The 13,343-nt window shown below is 40.9% G+C and overlaps 1 protein-coding gene across 1 annotated transcript in view; it reads right to left on the reverse strand.

The window, feature by feature from the left end:
- LOC115205764 (catenin alpha-1) overlaps positions 1-9,993 on the reverse strand; it is a gene marked incomplete in the record, with an annotated part of 311,142 nt that extends 301,149 nt beyond the window's left edge. Inside the window, 3 exon segments of the mRNA XM_029772068.1 lie at positions 3,592-3,787; positions 4,831-4,948; positions 9,673-9,993. Coding sequence (XP_029627928.1) covers positions 3,592-3,787; positions 4,831-4,935 — 301 coding nt within the window.
- Positions 9,994-13,343: the final 3,350 nt, after the last annotated feature.

A 13,343-nucleotide genomic window follows, 5' to 3' on the forward strand; every position in this document is an offset into this window, starting at 1 on the left:
ATGCAATGTAGTTTTGCATCATTACAAATTTACTGTTATATCTCAGTAAATAATTGACGTTTTATTCAATCACAGACACTTTCTGATAAAATATTTCTTTATTCTGTGTTACGATTTATGCTAATTTTAAAAATTGAATTTGGGAGGGGGAAAAAATTAAAATAAAAACGAATGGCTTACATTGGGCCCTACACAAGCAGGACACAGTCCCTACACTTTGGAGAGAACAAAAAACAAAAACGAACCAGCATTGTGTGATGTCAGCATGTTTAGTTGCTGCCATAACTTAGTTCCTCAAAAAAATAACACTACTTGCAAGGCCTAAAATGTACATTTTGGTCCACCAGCCACTGTGGCAGGTAAATATAAACAAACAAAAAAACTGATGTGCATGCTTTGTAATGTTTCTAAAACAATGAATGTATTACTAATAAGTAGTAATGTGGTATATTGTTTTAATTTAATTTGTAACCCGAATCTCTTAAACCAAAACATGAGATGAGAATTTCACCTGCGCCCCGTTAAGGGTGGGCGGTTACCATGGCAACGCAACTGCGATTCACGATTATGTCGGAGATTGAGTCAGACTAGTAGCCGTGTTACCTAGCAGTTGAAACTCAAGATAATGAAGAACCTAGCTTGTAAACAGACCAATGTAAATAGACCAAGAAACACATGGACAGTCTCACTTCAGTGGACTGTCCTTTCAAGTCAGACCAAGTTGTGCCTGTGTATAGCGCTTCAAAAAATAAATACATCTTTCACTTAAAACCTCTTGAGCGTCTCATCCCGTTAGCGGGATCAACATCCAGCGAAAAACCCCTAGCGACATTAGCATAACAAATTTTAAAATTTATTTTTTTTAAATATAGGACTGTCTTATATCGTTTTATAGATACACCTCTCTTGAATCGACCCTCGTCGTCCGATTTCAAAAAGGTTTTACAGGAAAAGCACGACATTAGATTATGTTAGAGGAGTACATGGTAAAAGTAGCAACATTTGAATTTTCCGACCAACCACATGCATCACAAATAACCAAAAAACAGCTAAATGCAGCACTAACCTTTTACAAACTTCATCAGATGACACACCTAGGACATCATGTTACACAAAGCATGCATTCTTTTGTTCAATAAAGGTCATATTTATATATAAAAACAGCATTTTACATCGGCGTCTGACGTTGACTAACTATTTTCCCTCAAATGCGTCCCCGGAAACAGTGCTACAATTTACTAAATTACTATTCGAAAACAATTTTTTTATTTTATATTGTCAATCTAAGATTTATAGATGAATATCTCTTGAAAACACCTGTCATACCAGATTTTAAATTAACTTTACTGGGTAATCACACTTTGCGATAAAAGGAGATGCGATACTCAGAAAATGAGCTAGTAAAACTAGCTCGGCGCCATCTTGGAACAATCGCATATCACATCTAATCTTGTATAATATTGTCAATAATCCCTTACCTTTAGTTGTCTTCATCAGAAAGCACTTCCAGGTATCCCAGGTCCACGACAAATGTATTTTCGGTCGAAAAAGTCCATCCTTTATGTTCCATTAGCTTGCTGTTGTTAGCGCATCTGAAGGCTGTATCCAAATGCTCATCCGGGCGCGGGACTGCGGTTTCGAAAAATAACATTTTTCCCTCCTTTAGGTTCGTTCAAACATGTCAAACGTTGTATAACATTAATCTTCAGGGCCTGTTTCAACAAGAGAGCCAATAAGATTTGAGTGGGACGATTGTATTGTGTTTCAAAACGTTTCCAAAGGTGGGGGTAGACACGGCCGCCGATGTCACAATGCTGATGGCCCTCCTACTGTGACCAATTGCCACAGCGTCTCATTCATTCAGTTTCGACAGTAGAAGGCTCAAAACACTTTGTAAAGACTGGGGACATCTAGTGGAAGCAATAGAAAGTGCTCAATGAACGATAGCTCACGTTGTGAATAATAGGCAACGATGTGAAGTTGAGTCAACAATTCAGAATTCCACTTCCTGTTTCAATCGGTCTCGGGGTTTTGACTGCCATATGAGTTCTGTTATACTCACAGACACCATTCAAACAGTTTTAGAAACTTTAGGGTGTTTTCTAGCCACAGGTATTAATTATATGCATGTCCTAGCTTCTGAGTTTGATTAGTAGGCCGTTGAAAATGGGCACGATTTTTTTCCAAAATGCGCTGTGGCGCCCCCTATCCTAGGGTAACGTCAAGAGGTTAACGTGTGCACAGCCCCAGGTCAGGCAGTGTTACAGCACGAGGTGGGATAGGCTATAGGATTCAGTTTTTTCACTGTGCGAATAATTTACCACCTAAATATATATTTTTTTAAGGCAAAAATACTTTGAAAACAGCTACTGCAGAACCCTGACCACCAGCCAGCGTGGCTGGTGAAATAAACATCTTAAACCGCCAATGCCAAAATCTACCCACATTTTGCTGCCTCCTGCACAGCTTAGCCAATGTTTGCAACAATAATGAAAGAAAAATAACATTCAATTGCTAATTAGACTGCGTGTCTGTCTTGCTGCGTTCCACCTCTGGGCAGCCAAATACCACATATGCTGATGTCGTGGCGAGAATAAATTGCCACACGCAACTCAGCAGCTAACAACATAAAATCACTAGACTGCCTGTTTGTGTTGTGCTTATGTTGACAATAGTGACAACACAGTAATGTATTTTGTGTACAAACATGTAGCCATCTTCCCCTCCTGAAAAACATGAAATCAGGCCTATGCTTACGGACGCATGGAATGCAATAGTTAGAACAGTTGTGTACAACATCAGATCAGGTTTGTGGGCTACACCAGTGATCAAGGACGGCGGGCGGCCGAAAGGGCACCCGGCACGGTGGGCGGCCGAGAGATCGGTGAGATCTCCCTCTCCTGCCTACACCACATTGTCTCATTAAATAGGCATCAATATCAACAGGCTTTTAAAACATTCATGGCAAAACAAGCCATTGAGAAATGAGGAGCTGAGCATCTTGACAGGGTTAAACCTCTCCATTAACCTGACTCCTCTCCACCCACCAACAGGGACAGAGAGGAAAAATCACACCGCAGCTACTAGGAGTAATGAGATTTAACAACAGAGTTAAAAGATTGGGGTGACGATGCATAAGGCTGCATGCCTCTACGCAGCCCTTTATACTGAGCTAACAGGGATTTTTTTCAGCCATTGAAATCCTTGGGCGGTCTTTAAAACTGCAACAAAGGAAAAAAAAAAAAAAACTTCTTAGCTGCATGGGAAAAAAAATGTGTAGAATTGAAAGAAATTAGCTTTAAAACTGCAAAAAAAACGTATCATCTCAGCTCCATGGAAGAAATAAGTAAAAAAAAATAAAAAAAATAAAAAAATAGGTTGTTCTGCCCCTGAACAAGGCAGTTAACCCACTGTTCCCTGGTAGGTCGTTATTGAAAATAAGAATTTGTTCTTAACTGACTTGCCTAGTAAATGAAAGTGTTTTGCGTAAGTCTATGTAAAAACTGTACCTGACTTGTAGCCGTCTATGTGTACGTCCATAAAAAGTGAAAAGGGGAAAACATGACAAAGCCAGTAGTAGCTTAACCATACCTTGCTTTCGGACATCCTCCACGGCAGCAGTGAGCTCGTCCTTGAGGAACTTGCTCTCTTTGGCGATCTTCTCTCCTTTATCCAGGAAGTTCAAGGTAGCAGTCTCCACTGAGGCAGCCAATACATGGGCCTTCTTAGAGCGACCCTTTTTCTTACTGGACGGCCCCTTGTTGCTGGAGTTCACCAGGGTCGTGACCTTTAGGAGCAGGACGAGAGGTCAAATGTCTCGAGGGTGAGATGCACAACACTGCTTCTGAAAGGTCACTGACACTACAGCTAAAGATATTTTTTGAAAATATTTTAAAAAACATTTAAACTGTCAGTCATAGCTAGCCAACTGATTCCAGACTAAAAACAAAGTAGCTAGTGCTTGTTCAAGCCTTTAGGGCTAGATACCAATGAACCAATCATGAATGCATGACAACCAGTACTAAAATAAATTAGTAAAATATAGGCTACCAGTACGCCTACACTCATTTCCCTGTAGCTCAGTTGGTAGAGCATGGTGTTTGCAACACCAGGGTTGTGGGTTTGATTCCCACGGGGGGCCAGCACAGAAAAAAAAAATGTATGAAATTGTATGAAATGTATGCATTCACTACTGTAAGTCACTCAGGATAAGAGTGTCTGCTAAATGACTAAAATGTAAATGTAATTTCTGACTGACGTCATCCTATATCAAAATGCATTGCTCAGTCAAAACGTATGTACTCTATGAAAATGCATGAATGTATTGCTCTATCAAAACGCATGCATTGTTAAAATGTTTGTGTTGGGGATGGTAACTGGCGAGGGCCCTAAAAGGGAGACAACGTGCCTATTTTCAGAGGGGTTGTCAGGCTAAGAATCCCCACACCGAGTTGTCTGGTGATACCGTAGGGTTTGCTCACAGCTGTCACACGTGATATTCAATGAAGCACTCATTCTTATGACATATCTGCCACCGCCATCTGATATTCTATTTTGTAGGACGAGTGCGGTAGGGCTGCGTTCTGTAGTCAGTGAGTGAGTGAGTGAGTGAGTGAGTAAGTACACAAAGAGATCGGTTCGCACCTCTTTAATAGCTCAATGGGCTATACACTCTTCGTCTGCACACTTTCGTCAGACACCCAACACACACATATATATTTTTAAACAGATCTACACGATTCATGTGGATTACCCATTTTCCGATTATAACAGTGAATATGGCCAAAGTTTGCATCCCTGATATATTGTTCAAATGTATGCATTTCCAACCTGTGTGACCAAAGGCTCCAGCAGCCTCTCCACTGCCAGAGTACGTATCTCCAAGCTCTTTGGGTCCCATTTGAAGTTGATGTTAGGCGTGTTTATGGTTGTCATGTTCACTCCGTATCTGAGAAGGAGAGGGAGGGATGGTTACTGAGGAGAGGGAGGGATGATAAGATTACGACAACAACAAAAAACAGATGTCTGGGGCTTGGCTGTGTCATTCATCAAATGAGGGGGTTAAGCCACCCGCCATGGCAACACAGCACACTCACCCCTGGAGGTACAACACATTTTGACTGACCTCTGATCTGTGTGCAGCATAGAACATTATTGGGCCATCTAGCCTAGATAAGAGCTACCCCCACACATCATAAATACTATAAGGCCTTAAATTGCATTGAATCAACAACAAAAAAGCTGTGAAACCCATTGAAAAAAAATTCTTATTTAACCGATACATGCTAAGCGAGAGCCTGCTGCAGCCCCCTGGCTAAGCGAGAGCCACGACACCATGGGAGCTGCCCAAATGGCACCCTACTCCCTATGTAGTGCACTATTTTTGACCAAGGCCCACAGGAAGCTGGGTAAAAGTAGTGTACTATATAGGGAAATGGGTGCTATTTGTGGCAGCAACCATGGTGTCGCGACATTTGGGACAGACCCCCATTTTAAATATGAATGCTCGTTCTTCAGAGACATGTCTCCCTCCACTAGCGTTAGACAGACAGACATAAGTGGAGCAGAGTGCAGCGACTGGCCTTGTATTGATTAGCCTTCACGCACTGAGTGGCAGGGATAATCAGGATGCCCCAAGGGCCGAGCAGGGCTGGACCCAGGACCCTGTCTGCCGGGCCTACACTGAGGGGGCTGTCTCTCAATACACTGAGGGGGCTGTCTCTCAAATGTAACCCTATTACCCTACACAGTGCACTACTTTTCACCAGTAGTGTTCAATCAAAAATGCCAATGGGTAAAATAACATATGTTAATTAAGCAATAAGGCCGAGGGGGTGTGGTATATGGCCAATATATCACAGCTAAGGGCTGTTCTTATGCGACGCAACACGGACTGCCTGGATACAGCCCTTAGCTGTGGTATATTGGCCACATACCACAAACCGAGGTGCCTTATTGCTATTACACTGAACAAAAATAAACGCAACTTGTAAAGCGTTGGTCCCATGTTTCATGAGCTGAAATAAGATCCCAGAAACTTTCCATACACAAAAAGCTTATTTCTTTCAAATGTGCACAAATTTGTTTACATCCCTGTTAGTGAGCATTTCTCCTTTGCCAAGATAATCCATCCACCTGACAGGCATGGTGGTATCAAGAAGCTGATAAACAGAATCATTACACAGGTGCACCTTATGCTGGGGACAATAAAAGGCCACTAAAAAGTGCAGCTTTGTCACAACACAATGCCCCAGATGTCTCAAGTTGAGGGAGCGCGCAATTGGCATGGTGACTGCAGTAATGTCCACCAGAGCTGTTGCCAGAGAATTGAATGTTCATTTCTCAAACATAAGCTGTGTCTGTTGCTTTAGAGAATTTGGCAGTATGCCCAACCAGCCTCACAACCGCAGAACACGTGTAACGACAGCCCAGGACCTCCACACCAGGCTTCTTCACCTGTGGGATCGTCTGGGGTTTTATGTTTTTAAATAATTAAAGTTCTACATTTGCTTTATGAGTAGTGCGTGACCCTAGGGTGGCAACACATACAATCTAAGTGATTTCAATGGGTATTTCTCCATTCTGATTGTTTTATATTGTTTCAACTCAACTTCAACCCCAAAAGTCATAATTTATCCATTTCTGCATTTGAGATCATTTCCACACTGCCACGTAGGGCTGCATGATATGGCCAAGTAATCTGGGCCTTATTTTTAACCAAATGTTGCAATTAGACTTGCAATTTAGAGCAAAACACTTGGGTTAACTGTTGGAATCATGGGAATAGAATGCCTATGCTAATTATACAGGTAGAATATAAAAGTGGGCACTTTGAATACAGTGTTGTTTGACATGACAACGAATGAAAATGCCAGGGAGGAGTTATTGTGACAGGGTAGGAACTAATGTGTTGATAGGTGTTTCCTAGGGGACCCTATAATCTTTGGCTACATTGAATGTTCTCTTAGCTACTTTATGTAGCTAACATTCTTGCTTTGCGTTTACCTCTAATTTAGAAGACACTGTTGCACAAACAACATACTAATTTGAGTCTATACAATCACTGGTATTAGCAGGCTGTATAGCTAATTACGCTTGCTCTTACTCAGTGCATTTGTTAGCTAGCGATTAGCGGCTAACAAGATTTAGGAACAACTTGCTAAGAAAAGACAAACTAGCTGTTTGCAGATGTAAGAAACACAAGCCAATAGTGTAATTATAGAATGTTAGTATATTTATATTAAGAAGCAAAGAGGCAACCGCATCATTGCCATCAACATTGTTGCATATTCTGCATTGACCACGCAGACTGAACGCAAGTGTCTCGTGGTTGAGGAACATCAAATGCGCTCCTTGAGTGACAGGGGGCTTGGCTAGGTCACTGTGGAAAGCGGCATAGAGAGATGACTGAAGTAGCGAACTATAAAAATTGACCTTACACACTGCGTATCACATTTATCAAACATTCAAATACCGGCATAGAAGGTAAAGTAAAAACCCAAACCAGTCCGTGCGTCAATACTGGTATAGTCGCAAAAAAGAGTATACCGCCCAGCCCTACTCCCCAGTGGGTGGGCCTAACTCTCCCAGGCCCACAGATGGCCGTGCCCCTGCCCAGTCAACTGAAATTCATAGAAGAGGGCCAAAGATCATTTATGTCAATTTACTGATTTCCTTAAAAAGGAACAGTAACTCAGCAAAATCTTTGAAATTGTTGCATGTTATGCTCTAGTTCTGTATAACTAGAGCAGTTAAAATAAGTGTCATACCCGTGATATTTTTTATTTTAACTTTATTTAAAAAGGTAAATCAGTTAAGAACAAATTCTTATTTACAATGACGGCCTAGGAACAGTGGGTTAACTGCCTTGTTTAGGGGCAGAAAGAGATCTTTTACCTTGTCAGCTCGGGGGGATTTGATCTTGCAACCTTTCGGTTACTAGTCCAACGCTCTAACCACTAGGCTACCTGCCGCACCAACACAATCTGATATACCACAGGTGTCAGTCAAAATAATATATAATAATAAATAATAATAATAATGCATTCAGGGCTTGAACCATCCAGTTTATAATTGAGTATATAATCCTTTAAGAAAACCCAATGGTCCAAAACTCTTGTCTCTACAATAATCCGTTCAAAAGTTATTGGGAGTTTTTAGCCTTGTAGGGTGACTATATCTTGGAAGATATTTATGCATTTTATTTTCTGGTTGAAAAACGCAGAATTCTGCATTAAAGGACATCTGTCAGGGGTCACGTGGAGACATGTAGTATTACCATATTTTAGTATATACTTTACATACACATTCATAAATTCTATTTTTTAAATAGTTATTTTTTTAACGATTTCTTACAAAAACATGTGCATCTCTGAAATGTCAACAGAGCACTGAGTATATACCAAGTATTTTATTTGTAAATACTTTAACATTAAATTCAGCTCCTGTCATGCTAATTTTGCTTTTTTGGGGGGGGAGGGCAGTTCAGCTGGGTTTAGAGAGTGGGGTAGGGGGTCATTAGTACAAAATGGCGAAATGTAGACCAAACCCAGTCAAGGGGGGGGAAAAATGTAAACCAATGAATTTATTTAGCCAGTTAACAAATTCTTATTGACAATGACTGCCTTATCCGGCAAAACCCTAACGACGCTGGGCCAATTGTGCGCTGCTCTATGGGACTCCCAATCACGGCCTGGAATCGAACCAGGGTATGTAGTGACGCCTCTATCATTCAGACCGCTGCGCCACTCGGTAGCCCCCTAAATCTATCCAAGTCAATTAGCTAGCTAGGCCTAAATACATAAAACAAATAGAGATAAATCGTCTCTGGTGGGCCTATTTATAGAAAACTAGCTATGTTTACAATATGATTGGAGAAGACGTCCGATTGAGAGAACGTGTCATATTGGGTTGCTCTGAAATATCTAGTCGAGGATATGGGGACGGCAGCAGTCAAGTGATTGAGCGTTACCTATTATTCCATTAAAAAGATAAAATGGAAAATTATATTTTTGTAAACTTTTGTCAGTTCAGGCTTGGAGCATCATTATTAATGCACTGATTACAACGGGAGTGTGCAACCTCTCCACCCAAACTGGCTGCGTTTGAACTGGGACATTGGTTATGAAATTAAGTTAACGCGAACTGGTTAGTTAGCTAACAAGTCTTTACTTAGTTAGCTTACAAACTAATGCTAGGCCCTGGCTCGTTTAAATGTCTAGTTTTGGACTTACACCGGAGCTTGTTGTACGATAATGACAAACATTTGTGAGTTGGCGGCTAATTTAGCTAGCTAACGTTGCTAACTAAGCAAACGACGTTCATGACAAGTGACCACATCTCACGAAACTTCAAAATGAGTTACTGTTATAACTGTTGGAAGTTACCAACAAACAATGTAAAGTTGGTCAGTAAATTAACTAGTTAGTAATCTAACGTTACTACAGTATTTAACACCGTTTACTAACTAACTAACCAGGTGTAACTAACGTTAGCTAACACAATAACAGCGAGAATGACTGGGAAAGACCCCCGTACAATTGAGGTTCGTATTACGTTGAAACAATTAAAAACACAATTGTCAAAGTTTACGGACTAAAACGAGTAGACAACCAGCTACTTTTGTAACTAACGGAAGAAGAAAAAAAACTTAAAATCACAGTGAAAACTTACCGAAAGACAACAATACACTTGAAAACTTGTCCAGCTCAACAAACAACAACAACAACAAAAATCACCTCAAAATGGTGGATTGAATCGGGAATCCGTCCAGTGATTCAACGTTTTCCTTTTTTCCTTCGACTTGGTAAAGAAAGCTTCGATACTTGTTATTTGAAATGTTTGGTAAAAACTATTGAAAGACACAACATACGATAGATGTAATAGAAAATGACTCCGATAAACGTTTCTGTTAATAACTGTTCTCTAAGGGCAGACCCGAGAGACTATGACCTGGACGAAAAGCCTTATCAGGTGTTTCAAGGTGTGGTGCTGAAATGTCAACGCTTTACCTTATAAGGATCTAATGAGGAATTTCTAACGAAACCTAATGCATGGAATTTCGTATTTATATTCTAGCTAATCGGTTTAGTTGGAGTAGCTATCCAATTTCCTCGGGGGAAGTTTTACCACCATTATTTAATTGAACTTGTTTTTTTATAGCCTATTTAGCCTAACCAGTAGCCCATGAAAAAATGTAAATCAACATGAAACAACAAATTCAATGAAATAGACCAGGGGTTCTTAAACTTTTGTCAGCTTGACACACACAAATGAGAAATTGACCGTCCTCCCGTGTCCCAAATCATCCAACGACCCAAACTCAAATCTAGTTTCGGTATTGGCTTTTAGATTATAATGAATGGACATGGAGGACCTGATCCTAGATCAGCACTTCTCTACTATGTGACACTTTATGAATATTGGCCATGACCTTAAAAGGCCTTTGCAGACTGTACGATTTTTTTTCACGTCGTGGGTAAATTCTTAGGTCTTAAACGACTGTCGGACGTCTTGGCTTGTACATTGTGACAGGGTCTTGGTCTGCCATTAATAAAGGACGGCTACGTGAGTTCGTATGCCGCGTTCAATACAACTGTGAATTCGCAAAATACGAGACCAAAATCATGACGTCGGTGATCTTCAGGTCGGAACTCTTAAAAAAGAGGACCGAGTTCCCGCGTTTGAATTGCGAGTTGGATGAGCGTTCACATCGATTTTTCCCAATCTGACCTCTTTTCCCCGCCACAGTTCCTTGTTGTTTTGAATATACTCTAGTCGGAAGTCGGAGATTTCCGAGTTCCAAGCTCCCAGTGGTTTTGAACGTGGCAGTAGACTCCAACAAAATTCTAGTAGTATCAGAATTATTTTGCCTTTATCGTGGTCTGGCTTGTTTGACCAGCCGATCCCGGTGACTGACAAATATGAACAGGACTGAACTCGCGATCAAAACACAATGTCAACAACATAATTCGATCTGATAAATAGTTATCTTAATCCAGAAATACATAATATTACAAAGGCATAAGGTAATTAAAGTGCAATTGACCTCTGATCGCATCTGGCTAAGAACACACTAACAAACACATCCTCAGGAGTGAACACCTGAGCTTCACTTCAAGAGCTGTGGTGGAGATACAGGGTTTGACTGACAACTTTGAGAGTCACCTAAGAGTTTTAAAAAACGTTCTACCACAGCCACCGTGTTATTTTAGAGAAACACATGTTTATATGTGAAAACTAAAGCAAAGTCTGCGACGCATGTTGAGTTTTGTCTGTGTGAGGAACATATTTGACTACCCAGCTTCAGATAAGAAATTACTTAGGTGTTTTTTGGTCTTACATATTATAAGCCTACTATGCTACAGTAGGCTTACATGTTATTATATTCGTATCTCCTATGTAAAATACAAATGAATCATTATGTGGTCTTGATAGACATTGATTCATCTTTGATCTAACTTTACTAAATGAGCACCATCGTAAGAGTGATAATATTGTATTTGTAATAATAATAATAATAATAAGGACTATTAGATGTAGGCAACATATTGATGAGGGTTATGTTTTTACGTTTTGAGGACCTTTCCAAAAGTGGACCTGAAAGGATAGCAGTGGTCCGGTTTAGCTCAGGTGTTTGAGCATGGTGCTTGCTACGGCAGCGTTGTGGGTTCGAATTTCACGGGGTACCAGTAAAAAAAAATACAAAATAAAGTATAAAAATGTAAATGACTCACTACTGTAAGTATCTCTGGATAAGAGAGTCTGCTAAATGACTCACTACTGTAAGTATCTCTGGATAAGAGAGTCTGTTAAATGACTCACTACTGTAAGTATCTCTGGATAAGAGAGTCTGTTAAATGACTCACTACTGTAAGTCTCTCTGGATAAGAGACTTGGTGAATTTGGATCCTACATCTATCTCCTTGGTGTGGTAGGGTTGAAGCTGTGGATCACTTCATGTGTAATATGATTGCCAGCAAGAAAACCAAAAATATCACACAAACAGAAGGGGGAACTAACACTGATCAACAATGCCTACAGGTAGGGTTTTAACAGGGGTTATGAAGACACTTATGGGTGTGTCCACTGAATGTTGACTAGCAACAACTGAAACCCAAAAGGCTCCCACTAAAAGACACCTACCATGAGCTCCCACTAAAATACCCCTACCATGAGCTCCCACTAAAAGACACCTACCATGAGATCCCACTAAAAGACACCTACCATGAGCTCCCACTAAAAGACACCTACCATGAGCTCCCACTAAATTTACCCAAGAAGAGGCAAAGAAAAACCCACACCAAACTTAGACAGGAAGCAAACCAAAACGGTGGCGCAAAACAAAATCAGATAAAGGATTGTTAGTGTAGAACTCAAAATAGGGAACACTAGCTAAAGATGCTGACCCTCCACATCTACCAAGACTACTGACCAAGCTAGCACAGTGGATCTGTGCCGATTCCTGCTGAGAGTCGGGGCACTCGGCTGAGAGTCAGACTCGGCCGACGTCATGTGGCCCGAGTCTGGGCCTGAGTCTACTTCGGCAGTATTACTTATGGCTAGGATGCTGTGATTGAGCTTGGGCCGATTCCGGTGTGAGTTATCTGGCCCAAATGTATTACTTGGGTCTCGGGCCAATTGAGGCTACTCTCTGACAGATGATTACACGTGCTGCTTTATATAATTAACATTTAATTATTTTTCCATATTTTCTCATTGTTTCTGATCAAAAAATACAATTAACATTTAAATTAAATTCTTTAAGAGTCCTGTGTAGTATTTTAGCGTTTGATACTTTGTGCAAGGCAATTGATAAGCATTAAAAACATTGTGGATGGTGCCTCCCGAGTGGTGCAGCGGTCTAAGACGCTGCATCTCAGTGCAAAATGCGTTGCTACAGATGCTGGTTCGAGACCAGTGTCGGCTGCGATTGGGAGATCCATGAGCCGACGCACAATTGGCCCAGCAGCGTCCAAGTTGATTGGAGGGTTTGCCCTGACGGGATGTCCTTGTTCCATCGTGCTGTAGCAACTCCTGTGGTGGGCCAGGCGCGTGCATGCTGACACGGGTCACCAGGTGTACGGTGTTTTCTCTGAGACAACATGTTTTTTTGTGGATGGGTATAATTTGTATGTAGAAAATGTATAATAGTAATATTTAAAACTTACTACATCTGTAATTTTGTTTACATTTATTTAAAATTGCTTCGGTTCTGGGGGGATTCCGGTAAGATGCCGGCAAAGTCGGGCTGAATTCCGGTAGACGGAAACACTTGGGCCGATTCTGTACTTGGGCCGATTCTGGGAAGTCATTCATTTTGATTCCGGGCCGAGTCCGACTTC

This window comes from Salmo trutta, chromosome 13 (assembly GCF_901001165.1).
Source record: "Salmo trutta chromosome 13, fSalTru1.1, whole genome shotgun sequence".
Classification (NCBI taxonomy): Eukaryota; Metazoa; Chordata; class Actinopteri; order Salmoniformes; family Salmonidae; genus Salmo; species Salmo trutta.